The 23,740-nt window shown below is 33.9% G+C and overlaps 1 protein-coding gene across 8 annotated transcripts in view; it reads right to left on the bottom strand.

Moving 5' to 3' along the window:
• Positions 1–23,740, bottom strand: part of Tanc2 (tetratricopeptide repeat, ankyrin repeat and coiled-coil containing 2) — a 429,902-nt gene that overhangs the window by 132,032 nt on the left and 274,130 nt on the right. For all 8 annotated transcript variants that reach the window (XM_048798117.1, XM_048798120.1, XM_048798121.1 and 5 more), the window contains one exon: positions 19,674–19,799. In XM_048798117.1, coding sequence (XP_048654074.1) covers positions 19,674–19,799 — 126 coding nt within the window. The remainder of the gene's footprint in view (positions 1–19,673; positions 19,800–23,740) is intronic.

The following is a 23,740-nucleotide window of genomic DNA, read 5'->3' as shown; positions in this document are numbered from 1 at the left end:
ATATTCATTCAAGCACATACCATAATTTGGTCAATTTCATTCTCTAGACCTTTCCTTTTCCCTCCCCGTCCTCCTGCTTCTCCTTCAATTTTCATGAGACTCTGCTCTCTGTTCCTTTTCTGTTTCTTGCTTCTACATCAGAGAAAACATAACAACCCTTGACTTTATGAATCTGGCTTATTTTGCTGAACATGATACTCTCCCTTTCCATCCATTTTTCTACAAATAATACAATTTCATTCTTCTTTATTGGGAAATAAAGTTCCATTATGAATATGTACTACCTTTTCTTTGCCTACTCATTTGTTGATGGATCCTTAAGTTGTTTTTATAACTTGGCTATTATGATTTGCACTGCTATAAACATGGGTATGCAGGTACAGCTATAGTATGCTGATTCTAATTCTCTTGGATAAATATCAAAAGAAAAATTCTTTTGGATATTTACCAATGAGTGGTATAGCTGAGGTCATATGGTAGTTCCATTCTTAATCTTTTTCTTTTTTCAGTACTCAGGGTAGAACCCATGGGTGCTTTATTATTGAACTACAGCCCTTTTCATTGTTTGAGACAGAGTCTCAATAAGTTGCCCAGGTTGGCCTTGAACTTGCAATCCTTCTGCCTTAGCCTCCCCTGGTCACTGGGATGATTATAAGTGTGCATCACCATACCTGGCTCATTTCTAATCTTTTGAGGAACCTCTATATTGATTACCATAGTGAATGTACTAATTTACATAGTGGATGTACTAATTTATAGTGGATGTACTAACGGTGTATAAGCATATAAGTTAAGTGTTCCTTTTTCCCTGCATTTTTGTTAGCATTTTTTATTATTTGTATTCTTGATGACTATCATTCTAATTGAAGTAAGTTAAAAATCTCAGTGTGATTTCAATTTTCATTTCCCTAAATACATTGCTAAAGATATTGAACATTTTTTTTCTGTATGTATTGGTTTACATATAAGATACCCCTGAAAGCTCTTGTATGAGGCAATGCAGGAATATTCAGAAGTGAAATGATTAGATTATGAGAGCTGTAACTTTATCAGTGGATTAAAATCCATGTGATATATTAATAATTTGAATGCATTAAATGGTCATAACTATAGGTGGATAGGGTGTAGCTGGAGGAAGCAGGCCACTGGAGGTGTGCCCTTGGGGACTGTATTATCCCTGCTTCCTCTCTCTCTCCCCCCTACTTCCTGGCTGTCATGTCCTGAGCTGCTTTTCTCTGCCATGCTCTTCTACCATGATGTTCTGCCTCACCTTGGGTGAAAAGCTATGGAGTCAGTCAACCATGGCTGAACCTCTAAACCTGTGAGCTAAAATGAATATTTCCTATTTTAGTTTGTTCTTGTCAGGTCTTTTGGTCACAATGACATAAAAGCTGACTAAAGCACTATATTTGTTGGCCATTTGTATGTTTTCTTTTGAGAAGTGTCTGTTTAGATCTTTTGCCTATTTATTAAGTAATTAGTTTTTCATGATGTTAAATTTTTTGTGTTCTTTATATATTTTGGATATTAATACTCTATAAAAAGAGTAGTTGGCAAAGATTTTTTTCCATTCTGTAGACTCTCTCTTCATACTCTTAATTATTTCCTCTTATCTGCAGAAGCATTTAATTTTATGCCATTCCACTTATTAATTACCAAGATGATTACTTTCTAATGAGAGATGGGCTTATGCTTTGGTCCACTTCATCTATAATTTGTTTTAAAAATTTGAAATGAAGGGACCAAGGCAGAAGGAGAGAAGGGGAGATTAGGGAGGAGTAGATACAATCAAAGCATGTTATATGCATGTATAAAAATGTCATATGCAATCTTATTTTATACAATAATACACAAATAATTATAATAAAAAGTGTGACATAAATTTCCACTTCTAGTCAAGATATAGTTACTAGGATTAGATTAATTCTCGCACACAAAATAATAAAACCGTATACTCTCTCTCTATATATATATATAATATATATATACACACAAATGTGTGAAACAATGACAATCATCGTTATTTTTAAGATACTAGCCATAAGACAAAGAAAAATGGTGCTTCCTAAGACATGAAAAACTCATGAAACAAATGCTATGATTGTCCACTTATTTCCTTGAGAGAGATTTAGACCACAGTGTAAAGAGGGAGACTTCTAGTTTCTAGTTCCACATGTAAGTGACCACTTCACCCTAACAAGTAAACAGCTGAATAGACTGATGACCAATAACTTTCCCAAGATCCATAAGATTTAAGGGCAAATTGATGTTCCTTAAACTAAGAGAGAGAGGGGCAGATATTAGAAGTCATGGGTTATGAAGTAGAGACTAATGAAAGAAAAAGTAGAATACTTGCCTAGGGTTGACCCTCACTACTGCAAAAACAAAACAAAGCATCCCCAAAACAAAAAATCTTGAAAGAGAAAAATAACTATAGAAGAGCAAAGATATGAATTACATCTGACTTCCTTTCAGAAATCATATAGGTGAAAAACAAGTGGAGTGCAATACTTAAAGTGTTGAGAGAAAAAAAAAATCCACCAATCTAGAAATCTTTAGAGAAATTATCCTTTAAAAGTAAAGAATAAATAAATAAAGACTTTTTCAGCAAAGTAAAGATTGAGAGCTTTTTCCCTACCAGGAGACTTGTACTGCAAAAAATGCTTAAAAAAATTCTTTAGAGAAGGAAAATATGTCAGAAACTTGGATCTACATAAAGAAAAAAAGAACCCTGAAGAAGGAATAAATGAAGTTAACATAAAAGCTTAATTATTTTTTAAATCTTAACTGAGCTAACAGACAACAACTCATTCAAAATAATAATAACAACAACAGCAGTGTATTAGATTATGCATATTTATTATATCTTATGTATTTTGTGTACCATATGTGTGGAATGACAGCAATTATACAGAGGAAAGAAGAAGGAATTGGTAATATTTACATCTATATTTATAAGGTACTTACACTACCTGTGAAGTGGCATAAAGTTATTTGAAAGTGGAATTGGGTTAATTGTTAAAAAAAAAAAAAAGAGAGAACTATAACTGATATACAGCTCTTGACAACTACCCTTCTACTTTCTACTTAAATAACTATTTTAAAAGACTCAGATAAGAAGAATTATATAGTACTTGTCACTTCATGGTGACAAGTTATGATATGATGGCTATTAATGATAATGACCTCAAGGTTCCTCCATATTGTAGCATACGATAGGATCTCTTTTTCATGACCAAATAATGGTTCACCACTATTTGAAGATACTCATTTATGATGGGGATTATGGTCAGATAAACCCATTCTAATGTGAAAATATCATAAATTGAAAATGCATTTAATATACCTACTCTATTGTGCATCATAGTTTAGCTTAGCCTACCTTAAATGTACATAGAATACTTAGACTATGATAGGCAAAATAACCTACTACAAAGCATATTTTGTAATAAAGACAAACTATAAAATGGGAAAAATATTTTCAGACCACATATCTGATAAGATTAATATCCAGAATATGACTTCAAGACATAAAGGCTGAATGAGAGGAAAACTGAAGTGCTATTTAGAGAGATAAGGAACAGAGGAATAGGAGCTGGTTCAGTTTGATGAATCATGGTGGTACCCTCTCTAATCCACTACTGCTGAGAGTACAGCCATTGGACAATTATTTTTATATGTAACACGGTTTCCCATCTTCAACACCCCAGAGGTTTGAATGTGTACATTAAGCCAATACATTGCTATTATAACATTATCTACTGCTTTTTATTTTATATAATGTATGACAGATAATATGGTGGTTAAAAGTACAATCTCTGGAATCTGCCTGACAGGAACTAAATCCTAACACTGTCAATTACTATATATGTAACCATAAGCAAGTTATTTCACACCTTTAAGTCTCAGTTTTCTTTCTACCATTACTTATATCAAAGAGTTGTGAGGATTAAATCAGAACATGTCAAAAGCTCTAAGTGCTGTACCTACAAAGAATTCCAATAAATGTAGGCTATCATTTTATGGCTGTTTAAAATTGTCCAATTCTCAACTTTTTTCTTAACATTTTAAGAAGTTCACTGTATTCTATTAATGTGGGGATAAAAGTGGGAAGGCTTACTCTGAAAAAATCATGTTTTGAGACTTTGAATAACTTGAATACTAAATTTTAGCTTTCTGACATTGATTTCATAGAAAAACATTCACAGAGAAAAAATTGGAGTTAGTCTTGAGTGAAATTTTCAGGAAGAAAACTAAGATTTTTAGGGAAAAGAAACCAGGAAAAATCAGTTTCTCCAAGGCTGTTAGTTTTCACATGCTTCCTCACATTTAATACCTTAAAATGTAGGGTAAAGTTTTAAAAATAGGAAACATTTGATAAAATAATTATATAACAATGGCACACAATTTTGAATTTTGTGTGATTAGACTGTTGGACGAGGAGGTAAGATGTTTATTCTGGGGTATATCAAAACTCACTATTTTTTTTGTGGCTGGGGTTGTGGCTCAGTGGTACAGCACTTGCCTAGTATGTGTGAGGCAGTGGCTTCAATTCTTAGCACCACATATAAATAAATAAAAAATAAAGGTCTTTCAACAACTTAAAAAAATTTTAAAAACCTGGCTATTTAAAAAAAAGTTTTTTAGTTGTAGATGGATATGATACCTTTATTTTATTTATTTATGTTTTTGTGGTGCTGAGGATTGAACCCAGTGCCTCATATGTACAGGCAAGTGCTCTATCACTGAGCCAAAACCCCAGCCCATCAAAACTGGCTATATTAATTACTTGAAATTTAAGTAAACATTTCTAAGTAATTCTCATTGATGAAGTAGGTCTGGACTTACAAATGAAATTCTCTGTTCCACATTTTTTTAGTAGTTTGGGAAGTTATTTCGTAAAAACTGTTATATATATAAAAAACATTATATAGCCTAAGTTCAATTCCCAGCACTATTTAAAAAAAAAAAAAGGGAATAAACAAACTAGCAACAACAACAGAAAACCTTAAGTCATTTTACTGAAACAAAAAAATATTTCACATGGAGTTGGGGTTGTAGCTCACTGGTGGAGCATTTGCATAGCACATGTGAGGCACTGGGTTTGATCTTCAGTATCACATAAAAATTAATAAATAACACAAAGGTATTGTGTGTCCATCTACAACTAAAAAAAATGAAAAAATAAAAAATAAAAATCTTAATCTTTAAAACAAGTCTCATGAAGTGTTACCTAAGTAAATTTGCTGACATTATGATTACTTTAGGAGATTTTGCCACTTTGGGGAAAATAATAAGATTAGATTTAAAGAATCAACTTGCCATCTAACAGATCAAAACATCAAAATGGCCAACAAATATATAAAAAATGCTCATCATCACTAATCATCAGGGATATACAAATCAAAACCACAATGAGATATTATCTCATCCCAGTAATAATGGCAATTATCAAAAAAACAAAAAAATAAATGCTGGCAAGAGCTGTAGAGAAAGAAAGGAGAACTCTCATACACTGTTGGTGGGAAAGTAAACTAGTACAGCCCTTGTGGAAAATAATATGGAGGATCCCTGAAAACTAGAAATAGAATTGCTATATGATACAGAGATCCCACTATTGAATATATATCTAAAAGAAATGAAATCATTTGGGGCTGGGGATGTGGCTCAAGCGGTAGCACGCTTGCCTGGCATGCATGCAGCCCGGGATCGATCCTCAGCACCACATACAAACAAAGATGTTGTGTCTGCCGAAAAACTAAAAAATAAATTACAATTCTCTCTCTCTCTTTAAAAAAAAGAAAATAAATGAAATCAGTATTTTGAAAGAACATCTGCACTCACGTTTATTGCAGCATTATTCAAAATAGCCAAGATATGGAATCAATCTAGATGCTCATCAACAAATGCATTAGAAACATGTGATATATATGTATACATATACACATGTAAAATAGTCCACTGTGCTATAATGTTCCATCTTATATTGTGTGTGTGTGTGTATATATATATTGTGTATATATGACATTACATTGTTTATATACATTGTATATATAATATTGTATTTTATATTATATTATTATATACTGTTTAATATGTAAAGTAAGTCATAAAAATAATAAAATTCTGTTATCTGCCTGCAGCAACATGGATAGAACTGGAGCACATTATGTTAAGTGAAATAAGTCAGACACAGAAAGGAAAATATTAATGTTCTCACTTATATGTGGGAGTTAAAGAGTTTCTCTCATGGAAGTAGAGAATAGAATAATGGTTACCAGAGCCTGGGAAGAGTGTGGAGAAGACTGGGTAATGGAAAGAGGATAGTTAATACGTAGAGGGGTGCAATTTGGTAGAAGGAATAACTTCTAACATTGTATAGCAAAGTAGGATAACTATGGCTGACAATAATTAACTGAATACTTCAAAATAGCTGGTGGAGAGGATTTTGAATGTTCCCAATACAAAGAAATGATAAATGTCACAGGTGGTAAATATGTTAATTCTGATGATTACACCATGTACATACATGTATTGAAATGGCACACTGTACCCATTGAATATGTATAACTACATATTAATTTTAAAAATTTAAAAATATATTGTTAAAAAAGAGAAAATAAGGATAGCTGAGTCTGAGAATTAGCCAATTCCATAGTTCCCTCACAAGATTGGAAATACACAAAATGATTTTCTTATGTCCTGACAAGCCTGGTCCAAAACAGATAAAAGACATGCAATAAAACAAACTACCAAGATAGTCTGATAGTATAGTATTTTTCTTCACTGCACTTAAGGCATTTAAAAATATTTTCAGCGGAGAGTTCAAAGATGATGGGCTAGAAGGAGGCTGCATTCTGTGATGCTCCGGGACATGGGATTCAAGTAGTGAAAATACTGTTTCTCTGCAAGTGATTACAGAATCCCTGACAGCAGCTCCCCTACAGGAATCACAGCTGCCATGCTGCTCTGGACTCTGGGGCACTTGACCACGCTTGTCCTCCGGGTGACCAAGTTGGACCACCAGCATTAGCACTTGCTAATGGCCATGCACCCATACAGGAATCCCAGTTGGTGGTCCTGTGAGGACCCCCATCTACCAATGTGGGGCTCCTCTTGTTGCCTCCATCTTGGGCACTGCAACCACATCCACAGTTCCTTACACATGGAAGCCTGCATCTAGGGTTTCTGAACTGGAGACAGCCTCCAGTCACAATACTGCATGCCACAGAGCTGCACCTCTGAACATGCCACTCAGTGCCAACATTGGGCCCCACCCGCCCGACACCCCACCGCTGAAAGCACCCACCTCTATCTTGGGACATCTTTGTTGCCATCTTTAGTTGGGTCAACTCCTAGCTTGGAACATCAGCTGGGACTCTGGGGCTTAGAAACAACATCAAGGTATCAAAAGACCCCCAACTCCCCTCTCTCCCCAGCAGCCCATAACCTGGCACAGTGCCTGCAGCTACCCAGCCTGTAGCTCACAAAACCAGGTTCTGAACTTCCCAATATAAAACAGCTCTGTGCGACAGATACACAGCCCACAAGACCTCCAGAGAGAAAGGTTCCGGACTGGGAAGTAGAAAGGGAACAAGTGAGTGAGGTACAGTTTAGAGACTAAATTAGAAACCAGGAATTGCGATGTAAGGAGATAAGACCAGGTCCCCACATCACATGAGTGAGCTCCAAGTGGTCTCCATTGGGGACCAGCAAGTACTATACCCCTTTCCAGGAGCTACGTTTCTAAGACCAACCCTCTCACCTTAATAACCTAAGGGTGGAGACATCAGCAAACAGCAGACAACCCCATCTACTGGATGAGGAAGGAAGCTGGAAAGATACTAATTTCCAACAAAAACAATCCTTGTATCTTCCTTCGAGATTTTTTTTTTCCCTTTCTCTCTCTCTCTCTTCTCCTGCCTTTACATCCCCAATATTTGTGAAACGAAGTACTTCTCAAGTACTGAGGACTGGGATGTCTGAATATTATATTACAGTGGTGCTGTATATTCTTTTATCTCCAATTTTTACATTTTTAAATTTTTCTTATTTATGTTTGTTTTTGTTTTGTACTCTACTGTATTCCCACTTGTCTTCACAAAATCACTTTCTCTCTCTTCTCCTGCTACTAAATAACTTCTTTAGATTCCTCTTTCACACTTTATAACATCTAATAACTCTTATATCCTCACTTCCTTCCTCCTCAACATCTCATCCTACACCTCACCCCGGGTTCTCTGTCCACCATCAGAAAATGTAGAGCCTTTTGCAAACCTACTACGTGTGTGTGTGTGTTTTTTTAAAAGTATGTTTTGGTTGTAGATGGACACAATACCTTTATTTATCTTTATGTGATAAAGATAAGGACATGATTTGTATTCTGGGTCATATTTGTTTTTTTTTTTAAGTATTTAACTTGACTTGGTGAGTCAAGGACCAAACCCAGTGCCTCACCCATGCCAGGTGGGTGCTCTACCACTAAGCCACAACCTCAGCCTCTACTGTTTATATTGTAGATAATAATTGAACTTCCATTTCTGTATATTGTGACAAAACTGTAAATGTCTTAATAGGAGCTATTTGATTTAAGGTTGTACATTGTTTGTATTGGGGTCTGTTTATGTTGTTTTCCCCCCTAAAGGAGAGGCATTGGAAACCTTCAGGGACACTATAAGTCTATAGGGTAAAAACTGTAATGCTTTGGATCCACAGTGCTAGGATGGAAGACACACGAACAACATGAAAAAACAAGGAAACAAAGTGCCAAAATATTACATTATTTAGAATCCATGGCCAGCACAACAGAAGAAATGAGAGAGAAGGATGTACATAATTAAAATGTTTTGTGAATTAAAGCATGATATAAGAGAGCAAATACAGGCAGCAAAAGATCATTTTGATAAAGAGCTACATAAGCTAATATAGGAAGCAAAAGATTACTTCAATAAGGAGATAAAGGTACGGGGGAAAAAAACAAATAGAAATCCATGAAATGAAAGAAAGATAAACCAAATTAAAAGCTCAATAGAAAGCATCACCAACAGATTAGATCATTTGGAAGACAGGACCTCAGACAATGAAGACAAAATATATAATCTTGAAAAGAATGTTAACCACACAGTGAAGATGGCAAGAAATCACGAGCAGAGCATTCAAGAATTATGGGATAATATAAAATGATCAAATTTAAGAGGAACTGGGATAGAGGAAGGCAAAGAGTTCTGAACCAAAGGAATGAACAATCTACAATGAAATAATATCACAAAAATTTTCCAAACATGAAGAATGAATTGGAAAATCAAATACAAGAGGCTTACAGGACACCAAATGTACAAAATCACAATACATCCACACCAAGGCACATTATAATGAAAATACCTAGTATACAGAATAAGGAGAGAATTTTAAAAGCCACATGAGAAAGGAAGTAGATTACATATAGGGGGAAACCAATTTGGATATCTGCAGATGTTTTTAATGCAGACCCTGAAAGCTAGAAGATCCTGGAACAACATATAGCAAGCTCTGAAAAAAAATGGATGCCAACCAAGAATCTTATATCCAGCAAAATTAAGCTTTTTTTATATTTATTTTTTAGGTGTAGATGGACACAACACAATGCACTTATTTTTATGTGGTACTAAGGATCGAACCCGGGTCCCGCCCGTGAGAGGCGAGCATTCTACCGCTGAGCCTCAATTCCAGCCCCCCAAATTAAGCTTTTGATGACAAAATAAAAAACTGCCATCACAAACAAAAGTTAAAAGAATTTACAACTAGAAAGCCTGCACTACAGAACATCCCTAGCAAAATATTTTGTGAGAAAACGAAAAACAACAATGAAAATCAGCAAAGGGAGGTATTACATTAAAGGAAATACTAATCAAAGGAGAAACCAAGTCAAGTTAAATACTTAAAAAAAAAAAAAAACAAATATGACCCAGAATACAAATCATGTCTCAATAATAACCCTGAATGTTAATGGCCTAAAAATCAAATCAAAAACCAATCAAAAGACATAGACTGGCAGATTGATTTAAAAAAAGAACCCAACAATATGCTGCCTTCAAGAGACTGATCTCATAGGTAAAGACATCCACAGACTGAACGTGAAAGGTTGGGAAAAAACATACCACTCACATGGACTGCAGAAACAAGCATGGGTTTCCATCCTCATATCAAATAAAGCAGAATTCAAGCCAAAGTTAACCCAAAGGGATAAAGAAAGACATTTCATACTGCTTAAGAGAAACAGACATCAACAAGATATAATAATTATAAATATATATGCCCCCCAAAATGGAGCATCTAGGTTCGTCAAACAAACTCTTCTCATGTTCAAGAGTCAAACAGACCACAACACAATAATTCTGGGTGACTTTAACACACCTCTTTCACCACTGGATAGATCTTCCAAACCAAAGCTAAACAAAGAAACTATGAAACTCAATAATACAATCAATAACATAGACTTAACAGATATATGCAGAATATTTCATCCATCAATGAGTGAATACACTTTCTTCTCAGCAGCACATGGATCCTTCTCTAAAATAGACCATATGTGATGCCACAAAGCAATACTACCCTGCATTCCTTTAGATCATAATGAAATAAAATTAGAAATCAATGAAAAATAAAAAATAGAAGCTACTCCAACACCTGGAGACTAAATAATATGCTAATGAGTAAACAATGGGTTGTAAAAGATATCAAAGAGGAGATTAAAAAATTCTTAGAGGTAAATGAGGACACTGATACAACGTATCAAAATCTCTGGGACACTATGAAGGCAGTACTAAGAGAAAAGTTCATTCCATGGCATTCATTCCTTAAAAGAAGAAAAAGTCAACAAATAAATGACCTAACATTACATCTCAAAGCCCAAGAAAAAGAAGAACAAATCAACACCCAAAGCAGTAGAAGACAGGAAATAATAAAATAAAGCTGAAATCAATGAAATTGAAACAGAAGGAACAACTGAAAAAATTGACAAAGCAAGAAGTTGGTTCTTTGAAAATATAAATAAAATTAATAAACCCTTAGCTATGCTAACAAACAGAAGGAGAGAGAAAACTCAAATTACTAACATCCGTGATAAAAATAAGGAAATATTGCAAAGGATGCTACAGAAATACAGAAGATAATTAGAAATTATTTGGAAAATTTGTACTCCAATAAAATAGAAAATATCGAAGACACAAATTTCTAGAGTCATATGATTTTCCCAAACTGAATCAGCATGATATACACAAGTTAAACAGATCAGTTTCAAGCAATGAAATAGAAGACGTCATCAGAAGCTTACCAACCAGGACTCGATGGATACACAGCTGAGTTCTACAAGACCTTCAAAGAAGAACTAACACCAATACTCCTCAAATTATTTCATGAAATGAAAAAGAGGGAACACTACCAAATTCATTCTATGAAGCTAATATCACCTTAATTCCAAATCCAGACAAAGACACCTCAAAGAAAGAAAACTTCAGACCAATATTGCTAATGAACATAGATGCAAGAATTCTTAATAAAATTCTGGCAAATCGAAAACAAACACGTAACAACCAAGTTGGGCACAACAATTAAGTGGGGTTCGTCCCAGCGATGCAAGGTTGGTTCAACATACGGAAATCAATAAATATAATTCATCACATCAATAGACTTAAAAGATAAGAATCAAATGATCATCTCAATAGATGCAGAAAAAGCATTCAACAAAATATAGTACCCTTTCATGTGTTTTGAACATGAAAAACTAGGGATAACAGGAACATATCTCAACATTGTAAAAGCTATCTATGCTAAGCCCCAGGCCAACATCTTTCCAAATGAAGAAAAACTGAAAGCATTCCCTCTAAAAACTGGAACAGGTCAGGGATGCCCTCTTTCACTACTTCTATTTAACACAGTTTTTGAAACTAGCCAGAGCAATTAGACAGATGAAAGAAATTAAAGGGATACTGACAAGAAGAACTTAAATTATCGATATTTGCCAACCATATGATTCTATACCTAGAAGATACAAAAAATTCCATCAGAAAACTTCTAGAACTAATAAATGAATTCAGCAAAGTAGCAGAATATAAAATCAACACCAATAAATCAAAGGCATTTCTGTACATCAGTGACATATCATGAGAAGGAGAAACTAGGAAAACTACTTCATTTACAATAGCCTCAAGAAAATACAAAACAATACAAAACACCTGGGAATCAACTTAATGAAAGAGGATTAAAAAACCTCTATAATGAAAGTTACAGAATGCTAAAGAAACTAAAGAATACCTTAGAAGATGGAAACATCTTCTGTTCTTAAATAGGCAGAATTAATATTGTCAAAATGACCATACTACCAAAAGCACTATACAGACATAATGCAATTCCAGTCAAAATCCCAATAGACATTCCTCATAGAAATAGAAAAAGCAGTCATGAAATTCATCTGTAAAAATAAGAGACCCAGAACAGCTAAAGCAATCCTTAGGAAGAAGAGTAAAGCAAGGGCTGGGGATATAGCTCAGCTGGTAGAGTGCTTGCCTTGCATACACAGGGCCCTGGGTTCAATCCCCAGCACCAAAAAAAAAAAAAAAAAAAAAAAAAAAAAAAAGGAGTGAAGGAGGTGGCATCACTATACCAGATCTTAAACTATACTACAGAGCAATAGTAACAAAAACTGCATGGTATTGGCACCAAAATAGACTGGTAGGCCAGTGGTACAGAATAGAGAACACAGAAACAAACCCACATACATACTATTATCTCATATTAGACAAAGGTGCCAAAAACCTATATTGGAGAAAGGATAGGCTCTTCAACAAATGGTGCTGGGAAAATTAGAACTCCATATACAACAAAATTAAATTAAGCACCTATCTCTCACCATGCACAAAACTCAACTCAAGAGGATAAAAGACCTAGGAATTAAACCAGAGATCCTGCGCCTAATATAAGAAAAAGTAGGCCCAAATCTCCATCATGTTGGATTAGGCCCTAACTTCCTTAATAAGACTCTTATAGCACAAGTAATAAAATCAAGAATCAATAAATGGGATGGATTCAAACTAGAAAGCTTCTTCTCAGTAAAAGAAACAGTGAGGTGAATAGAGAGCCTACAGAATGGGAGCAAATTTTTACCACATGCACATTAGATACAGCAATAAGCTCTAGGATATATAAAGAACTCAAAAATCTTAACACCAAAAAACCATATAACCCAATCAATACATGGGCCAAGGACCTGAACAGATACTTCTCAGAAGATGACATACACTCAATTAATAAACATATGAAAAAATGTTCAACATCTCTAGCAATTAGAGAAATGCAAATCAAAACTACTCTAAGATTTCATCTCACTCCAGTCAGAATGGCAGCTATTAAGAATACAAACAACAATAAGTGTTGGTGAGGATGTGGGGAGAAAGGCACACTCATACATTGCCGGTGGGATTGCAAATTGGTGCAACTAATATGGAAAGCAGTATGGAGATTCCTTGGGAAACTTGGAATGGAACCACCATTTGACCCAGCTATCCCACTCCTTGGTTTATACCACCGTATGATAGTAATTCAGCCACATCAATGTTTACAGCAGCACAATTCACAATAGCTAAATTGTGGAACCAAACTAAATGCCCTTCAGTAGCTGAATGAATAAAGAAACTGCAGTATATATACACAATGGAATATTACTCAGCATTAAAAGACAATAAAATTATGCCATTTGCAGGTAAATGGATGGAGTTGGAAAATATTAGCTAAGTGAAGTAAGCCAATCCCCAAAAAACAAATGCAGAATGTTATCTCTGATATGAGGATGCTGATTCATAATGTGGATGCTGGGGGAGCATGGGAGGAATGGAGGAATTTTAGACAGGGCAAAGGGAAGGGAGGGGTAGGGAGGGGGCTGGGGGGTAGAAAAGATGATGGAATGAGATGGACATCATTACCCCAAGTACATGTGTGAAGACACAAATAGTGTGACTCTACTTTGTGTACAACCAGAGACATGAAAAATTGTGCTCTATATGTGTACTATGAATTGAAAGGCATTTTGTTGTCATGTATAACAAATTACACCAGATAAATAAATTTTAAAAAGAAAGCAAAAAAATTTTCAGTGATTTATATCACATAGAGTTAGATGTCAGAATTTCTTTCATGTTATGCCACAGGTTTTCTTTAATGTAAGAGGTCATTATGTGCCACTTAGAAGATTAAGTGACTTATATAGATTCTTCTTTTCTCAGAGGTTATTTCTCTCGTTCAGTTCTTGTGGGGGAACTTCTTGTATAGTAGCTATTGTCTGTGCTTTCCAACTCTAAAGTGTAATTTACCAAATAAAACTGGTTTACATAATAACCAGATTTGTGTGTATTTGGAGCTACTTTAAGAAGTAGTGACTTGTTTTAAAAAACTATAATCAGACTACTCAAAAAAGTACAGACTAGTTTCTAACAGACATTCAAAAACATTTAGTTTAACTTTTGTATTTTCCTTTCTTTTTGGTTTTACTTTTAAATTTTTATTTTTTGGTGGTACTTGGGATAAGTATTGCATTTTCAACTTTTGGGGGTCTTTGCAAAAGAGCTGGATAGGGGTGAAGGGAAAACCCTCATAAAGCTTATAATCTGCCCATCTAACATTTTTATATAGGTAGTTTCATGCATGTGGCCTTATCTCTGGATTTTGAATTTACCTAAGAAGAAAATTTAATCTTGTAAAAATAAAATAATGAACAATGAGATAAAAAAGATTGATGGAAATAGTCCCTTGTAAATGTGAGACTCAGCCAGGCAATAAGATGACTAAGCAACCTCAGGGGTGTGTGACTCATGGGCTAATTCAAGAGCATTTAGCTTTGTGACATGCTTCTTAGTCAGCTTCATAAAGGATTCATTGTTTCAGAAAAGTAATGGACTTATAAACAGTGTGAGGCATTGATTTTATTTGATAAAAATTAAACTCATTACTTTGACAAAGCCAAGTTAACTGTGTCAGGGACAATTTCACATCAATTTTGCCAGTGAATCAGACTATCATCTACACGTATGCCCTCCATCCTCCATTAAAGCCACAATTAACCAATCACAGTCTCTGAATGACCTTTACATAATGGGATTTAGTAAGTCGTAAGAAAACCAATGTATATTGAAAAATGAAATTTTAATTAGTAATGCGTAATGTCTTTGAGCAGAGGTGTGTGATTATAATTTAACACCAGGCAGGTTAGGGGCTTATTAATAATTTGTTATTAATTTTCCACAAGTAACTACTATATGAAGTCATCATGCTAGCACTTGCTTTGTATACTTTTAACTCCTACTGGTTCCCTTTAACAAGTTATTACACTTATTCATAAAATCCAATTAGCTCTTCATTCTTTTCAATAAGCAGCAAATATAGTTTCTTTTTCTGTGGATTAAGAGATTTCATTAAGATGGTCAAACAAAGTTAAGAGGTTTCAGGTAGATAATTTCTAAGCACAACTTCATACTAACATAATGGTGATTAAATTAAAAGGTAGAATTCCAAAATAATTTTAAAGCCTTGAGTTAATTTTTTTATATATTTTTTTGTTTTAATTGTCAATGGTCCTTTATTTTACTTATTTATATATGGTGCTGAGAATTGAACCTAATGCCTCACACATGGTAGGCAAGAACTCTATCACTGAACTACAATCCCAGCCTGAATTAAAATTTTTAATAAAGTTAAATTAATTCAATGTTGTACCCATCAAAAATATTAGACTTTTGGACTAGAAAAGGCACTATTTTAGCATTACAGCTCAAGCTTTTGGATGGCTGACAGCTAGAAATTTGCTAACTTGCTGCAAAGTGATCCTGAACAGTGCACTTATGTGACCTTCTCCCCACTGTTGGGTTAGGTTTCTGGAAGTATCAATTTCAGTAGAACAGTTGTTCAAAACAGCTGCCTTGAAAAGTTTTAAAAAATCTGATTTTTTTACTAATGAAGCAGATATTGGCACCCTAGTAAAAGATCCAAATCTCCAACAATTTCTACATCAGAAGTCAAAATTCAGATTAAACAATTCAGTTATTTAAGGCAGTTATTAAACTGTGCCTATGCTCTTTTTTTTTTTTTAGCTATGTTCATGAGCAACTTCCAACAACTTTTTTTTTCCATTTCTGTAAACAGACTGTATGTTCCTTGAGGCAAAACTTATCTTCAACTACAATGGCATACTCTATAAACTATTGATTTTTAAAGTGTGAAATGGTTATCCTTGGGGGTTCTCAGGACATGTTCTCGTGGTCCTCAAAGTCAAAATTATTTTTATAAGAGACTATTTTTCTTTTTCTACTGTTATTCTCTCACAAATGTACAGTGGAATTTTCCATAGCTTACATGATATTAACATGCAATGAATACATCTATTGCTGTTTATAAAAAATAAATATATGGATATTTTAAAAAATCTGTATTATTTAAAAATACATTATTATATATAACAGTTAAAAACTAATATTTTGTATATTAGTTTTAATTTATGATATGGTAAATACCAATTTCATCCATATAAATAAGAAGCTTTTTAGAGTCATCCACAATATTTTAAGAGTGTAAAGGGGTCCTGGGACCAAAAAGTTTGAGAAACACCGCTCTAAACAGAATAGTGCAAAACTCTATCTATATGAAACTCCAATAAATGCCTGCCATCTCAAAATGCTCTTAAGACTTTTCTCTGGCAGACATTATTTCAGACAGTTTTTATATTTGGAATCAGTCAATAAACTTAGTTACCTCTGGATATACCACAGTGTACAAGAATATCAAATATAATTTCTAAAGATCCAGAATCATTTAATATTGGAATTGTGACTAAAATACTATTTCAGAGAACCTGAGTAATACTTTAAAATGTAGAAAGATACCTGTAATGTGGAAATATACACTTTCATGCATATTTTAAAAAGCTCATATTATTTTTTTACTTTTGGGGAATAAGATAGTTCTACTTTGATAATAATTAGAATAAAAGGATGTAAAACCGAAATATGGCTGCAACTTATATGTTCTTTTACTTGAAAATTATAAAGTATGATGTAACATGTTTTAAAAAATTATTCCAGGGAAACAATCTAAATATTTTCTTACAATAAAGTGCAATATTTGGCTATAATAATCACAAGTTATAAAGGCTGCCAAGGAGGACTACAGAAACCTAAGGGAAGTTTTTCTTTTCAAGTTTGTTTTCTTTTCTTCTTAATGTGCTTTAAGTCATAATAAGTCATACAATTCATTTGTAAACAGTGACTAAGATAACATATTACCTTCTAAGATAAGATTATTCTCCAGGGCCTCTAAGTTCTGAATTAGAATATGTTAACTTAGAAGACGTCAGTATTCCAAAATGGATCAATGGATCAATGCACCTACTTGAATGGCATGTTCTAACCATTTAGACTGTTAAGAGAAAAGCTCTTGGGGCTGTGGTTATGGCTCAGTGGTAGAGCACTTGCCTAGCATTTGTGAAGCACTGGGTTTGATCCTGAGCAACACATTAGAAAGATAAACAAATAAAATAAAGGTATTGTGTCCATCTATAACTTACACACACACACACACACACACAGAGAGAGAGAGAGAGAGAGAGAGAGAGAGAGAGAGAGAGAAGCTCTTGAAAAATAAAGATAACACCAAGGAACTGAAACACAAATATTATAGCACTTTCATCACTGGACAAACTTCAGCATAAGTGTTAACATAAAAAGTAAGCCAAGACACTTCCTGTAAGGATTATGAAATTAGTATTATTATAAATACATTACTCAGATGGAGAACTTCCTAAAGAAGTAAGTATGTTTGAAAAAAATTTTTGGACGTAGTTTTGTTGTTTGACTAAATGTTCTGGCTGAAGTGCAATATAATGGAAAATATCTTGTTATATTTTAGATACAACTGATATCTGTGTGCAAATATCAAGTTAAAACGTGTCTGTCAAAAATTTATTAAACCTTTAGATACTAGAAGCAGAAATGTGCTATCAAGTATCAGTATAACTCAAAATGAAGAATTCCCAAAATAACACAACTGAAATCGGTTGATTTTGTTTTCCATGTAGTATAACACCCATGATGCAATAATTTTTAAAAAATGAAAAATAATATTAATAACATCAGTATTTTTTCAGTAGTGAAATGCAAGGGGATGACAATGTGGCAGATTTTCAAATAAATTTGAATGTCTGAATAAATCAGTAGTTCTGTCTAATTTTCTTTATTATGGTGTAGTGCACTGTGGTCTTTGCACAAATAAATTATTTGGTAAATTTATTCAGGCTTTGGATATAATCTAAAGTAGTATTTGACATAATTCCATTTTCTGGACTGGAAACACACAACTGCCTATACCAAGCAGCAATCAGGATGGACAAAAAGGTTTAGGAACTGAAACTATGACTGAGGCCATCAACTATTTTGATGGAAGTGTGGTAACTGTAGCCATACAATCAATTATTTTACACTATTTCCTTAACCATCACTGAAAAACTGTTAGCAAAATGGACAGCAGCCATGTATAAATTTCTTCCTGTGGGAGTTAAGCATCCTGCCCTGCTTAGGGCAGGATATAGGACAAGGGAGAAGAGGGAAAGCAAAGGAAAGATGAAAAAATATATAAGATAAAAAATATGCTTGATACAGTAAAATTATGGATCACTATTTATTAGAGGAAAATAGACCTGCTAAAACTATCAGAGGCAGTTTGGTACATTCTGAGTAAACAAGAGGCACAGATACCAATAATACACGCTTTAACCAGACCATTATTATAACAAAATGAAAATCTGAAAAGATCAGGTTCCTGCTTGTAGAAGAATGTAGCATGGCCACAAAGAAGATAAAAGAAATAGGCTGGGCACAGTGGTACATGCCTGTAATCTCAGCAGCTTGGGAGATTTGAAGCAGGAGGATTATGAGTTCAAAGCCAGCCTCAGCAACTTAGTGAGGCCCTGAGCAACTCAGAAAGACCCTGTCTCAAAATACAAAATAAAAATAAGGCTGGGGATGTGGCTCAGAGGTTAAGTGCTCCTAGGTTCAATCTCTAATATACAAAACAAAAAACAACAAATACACAAAAATTCAGGTGCCTAAGTGGGAAAGGATAAGTTGTTGCTAGGAAAGAATTAGAGGTATTGCTGGAAACTCCAAGAAAATAAAGTATTGCATGTTACAAGGAATGGCCATTAGAATGAAAATGAAAAAAATTCTCTCAATTCTAAATACATAATTCTAAGTACAAAGTTCAATGTAGTCGAACAATATGATTAGGGCTGAAGTTGGTCAACAGTTAATCTGAAATCCTCCATCTTCAAAAAGTTATTTCCTCCAGTCTTTAACATTTGTTTTCTTTCGGAATTTCAAGGACTTGTTGCTTTCAGGGATTATTCTTATTATAGAAATATTTGTAATCACCAATCTATTTATAGAATTAATTAGTCATATGCTAAAATCTCTATGATCTAATTACTAAATAATAAAATTTAATAAATATTGAATTATGAATATTAAATAATAATTGAAATATTAATTATTTAAGGGAGGCTTAAGTAAGTTTGGATATGGGGAAAAAATGGAACTTTTGGACTTTTGCCCATTTTCATTTGTTACCAGGTATCCCTAAAGCCCTTCCATGGTTCTAACCTCTTAAATCCTGCTGTGTGCGTGCACCACCCATACTCTGTCTTGGCATTCGAAGAGAAGTTCTCAAAGGTGTATGTCTTTGCTCATCCAAGTATGCAAGATCCTCCAAGTGGGCAGAGCTGGTGGCTGACAAGAAAGAAAAATTAAGTTAAAATATGAAAATTCCTTTACCTACTCTATATCTTGCAAAACTTATAATCTTAATTTGTAAATTCACTCCAACACAAATGACCATGTGTGGAGCCAGCCTCAGTGGCACACACCCAGCAACTGGGAGACTGAGGCAGGAGGATTACAAGTTCAAAGCTAGTCTGAGCAACTTAGCAAGGCCCCGAGAAACTCAGCAAGACCCTGTCTCTAAATAAAATATAAATAAGGGAATGGAGATGTGGCTCAGTGGTTTAGTGTCCCTGGGTTCAATCCCCAGTACCGTACCAAACCAAACCCAAACTACATATGTTTAATATATAATATGCACACATTTTATGCCATTAAAAAGCTAACTACATTTTTTTAAACTTGTGCTTTCATTTTGATTGCAGCTTTAAGACAGAACATCACAAGTCTGTATTTGCTAAGAAGTTCTATAACCTTAAATAGAGGAATATAATATAATATTTCTTATTCAAATAGCAAACAGAAACAAACTAGATAAACATAAAAATCTCATTTTATTAAGTTGTATATGGTAAAAACTATTTGATTTAAAGTGAAAAATAAATAAAATGCCAGTCCAAGAACTTGAAATGTCATTGTGCTTCTGAATGCCTGCCTAATCATGAAAGCTGCATCAAAAGGGAAGTTTCGTTGTTATTGAAATAGTAAACATGTTTCTCCTGAAAATTAACAGTGAAATGAAAAATTCACTTTACATGAATGTCTCAAATTTCAATAAATTCTTGAGTATCTGTGTTTTTTTCCTTGAAAATATTAGATACCATCTTCTCATTATTGATGGCTTATCTTTTTATGGTTGCTGCCCTCAAATGTTTTGCCATCAAATTCCTAGAGAGTACTTTTATAAGTAAGAAACTGCATCATATGTTGAGAGTTATAGAAAATGACATGGTGCTTTGCTTTGTAGATTTTATAATCCACTTTTACCACCTATGACATATATTATTTTACCTATAGCTGATTATAAATGAGCCCGAAAAGGAAACAGCCTAGAATTCTCTCAATGTAAGGAAACAAGCTTGATGAAAGTAAGTAAAGTTATATCCATACACTCACAAATAAGTTGTTAATGGTGATTGACCTTGGGAGATGACATTCATTCATTAACTTTCTCATTCATTTATTCACTCAATAAATATAACAAAATTGTTAGTGAAAAATGTCAGGACTGTATCAGAACAAGGCCTCTTAACCACTGAGCCACATCCCTAGACTGTTTTATTTTTTATTTTGAGATAGACTCAGTAAGTTGCTAAAGGCTTTGTTAAGTTGCTGAGGCTGGCTTTGATCCTCTTGCCTCAGTCTCCTAAGCCACTGGGATTATAGGTGTGCATCACTGTGCCTGGCTCCCCATGGTTTGTTGTTTTAACTTTTTTTAATAGTTGTAAATGGATAGCATGACATTTATTTTTTTATGTTGTGCTGAGTTCCAAGCACTAAAATAAAAATAACACCACCTCCCCTGGCCCCAAAGCCTAAAATGTTTTATTTATTTATTTTTTAATAAGAAAATAAAGACTTACTTTTTAAGCTGATAAACTGAAGAGTAATTTATTTGAAAGAAGGTTAATGAGACTCTTCTATTCACATTTTAATATTCAAATAAAATCTTAAAAGCTAGAACTAGATAAGGATACCCACTTCTACCACTTTTATCCAATGTATTACTGGAAGTCCTAGCCACAGCAATCAGGCAAGAAAAAGAATTAAAGGGCATCTAAATTTGAAATGAAAAAGTTAAACTCTTGCTGTTTATAGATGACATGATCTTTTATACAAAAAAATCCCTCCAAGATTCTACTTAAAAACATTAGCAAATAAGCAAATTCTGCAAAGTTGCAGGATACATTATCAATGTTAAAAATCAGTTATGTTTCCATATACCAATAGTGAATTATCTAAAAAAGAAATAAAGAAAGCAATCCCATTTACAATAGCCACAAAAATCAATCAGTCAATAAAATCCTAGGAATACATTTAACCAGGAAGATGAAACAGCTCTACAATGGAAATAATAAAAATACTGATGAAAGAAATTAAAGGCAATATGTACACACAAAATGGAAAAATATCCTGTGCTCATGGTTGGAAGAATCAACAATATTAAAAGTCAATACCACCCAAAATAATCTCTAGTCAATGAAATCTCTATCAAAATGCCAATGATATACTTCAGAGAATCAGAAAAAAGAAGATGCTAAAATTTGTATGGCAACACAAAAGATCCTGAATAGCCAAAGTAATCTTGAGCAAAAGGAACAAAGCAGGAAGCATTATACTAGCTGACATAAAATATACTATACAAAGCTGCAGTAATCAACACAACATGGTGTTGGCATAAAAAGACACACATACCAGTGGAATAGAATAGAAAGCCCAGAAATGAAACTATATATCGGTTGCCATCTGATCTTCAATAAAAGGGCTGAAAACTCACAAAGGGGAAAGGATGGTCTCTTCAGTAAATGGTCTGGGAAAGGCAAATATCTATATGCAAAAGAATGAAATTAGATGCTTACTAGGAAAAAAATTGGAGAATGTATAAGGAATTTAAAAAAAAAAAAAAAAGAACCCAAAAGCAATGGAAACAAAAGCAAAAAGAGACAAATGGGATTACATTAACCTCTTCCTCACAGTCATCCGAATCTTCTCTATTTTCAAAGAAAAGTTCTTTGTTATATTTTATCAATCTTATTTTACCCTTTGTAAAAACTTTGCTTGGGCTAAACCTTTCTCTGCTTTCCTGGTTCATCTCCCAGACAAATCAATTGCTTTTTCCTTTCAGCAACCATATGTATATTGCTGTTTAGAACTACTATTTAGTTTTGTTTACATATCTGTCTTTCCTCATTAATTGCAATAGGTCTTGAGGGCAAGAGTCAACATTTAATTCATCTTTGATCAACTTTACCCTTCAAAGTAAATCAGAGTGTCCTGCACATAATGCTCACTATAGAAATGAATTCTAGACTACTACCTAGATTTAGTAATCTGCCTGGCCTCATTCTCATTGCTTTATTTTCTTATTTTCTATGTAATAGACATCACTGCAATAATATGCTTAGCTTAATGATGTTCACAATACCTTCCTTCAGGCATTGCTGATCTTACTTTACCTTTGTCCACAGCATATATCATTATCTATTATACTATATAAATTACTTATGTTATTTTACTTCCTCCAAGGAAAATGCAAAGCTGCACAATTGTGGGAATCTTTGTTTTGTTACTTAATGATACTTAAGCACTTTGAACAGTGTCTGGCATATAATGCATGCTCAATATATACTTGTTTATAATTGAATCTCGTATTATACATAAACTTTATGTATCAGCTACATTTAAACAATCAATGAACAACAAATTAATTTTTGTAGGGTAATTCTGAAGGAGGTAGCTATAGCAACAATTCCTTGAACATCATCATCCTATACATCTAGACCAATGACAGCTCTATAAGGACACATATATTTCCATGGCATAGTGCCATTCTTACTGTGAAACTGTAGTGCAATTTTGGGAGACAATTCCATTAGATTAAATTAATACTGTAACATTTAGTGGATGCTTACCAGATATAAGTATAAGAGATAATTAGGTGAGTTTGAGTGAATTTTAGAAATACAAGGGGGAGAAATGAATGACAGTAGAGAGGGTAGAGAGAGAAGAGGGGAGGGGAGGGGAAGGGAGGGGGGATAGTAGAGGATAGGAAAGGCAGCAGAATACAACAGACACTAGTATGGCAACATGTAAATCAATGGATGTGTAACTGATGTGATTCTGCAATCTGTATACGGGGTAAAAATGGGAGTTCATAACCCACTTGAATCAAAGTGTGAAATATGATATATCAAGAACTATGTAATGTTTTGAACAACCAACAATAAAAA

Source organism: Marmota marmota, unplaced genomic scaffold (assembly GCF_001458135.2).
Source record: "Marmota marmota marmota unplaced genomic scaffold, marMar, whole genome shotgun sequence".
In the NCBI taxonomy this organism is placed as follows: Eukaryota; Metazoa; Chordata; class Mammalia; order Rodentia; family Sciuridae; genus Marmota; species Marmota marmota.
The sequence above is the reverse complement of the archived record's forward strand: the minus strand, read 5'-3'. Positions and strand labels throughout refer to the sequence as shown.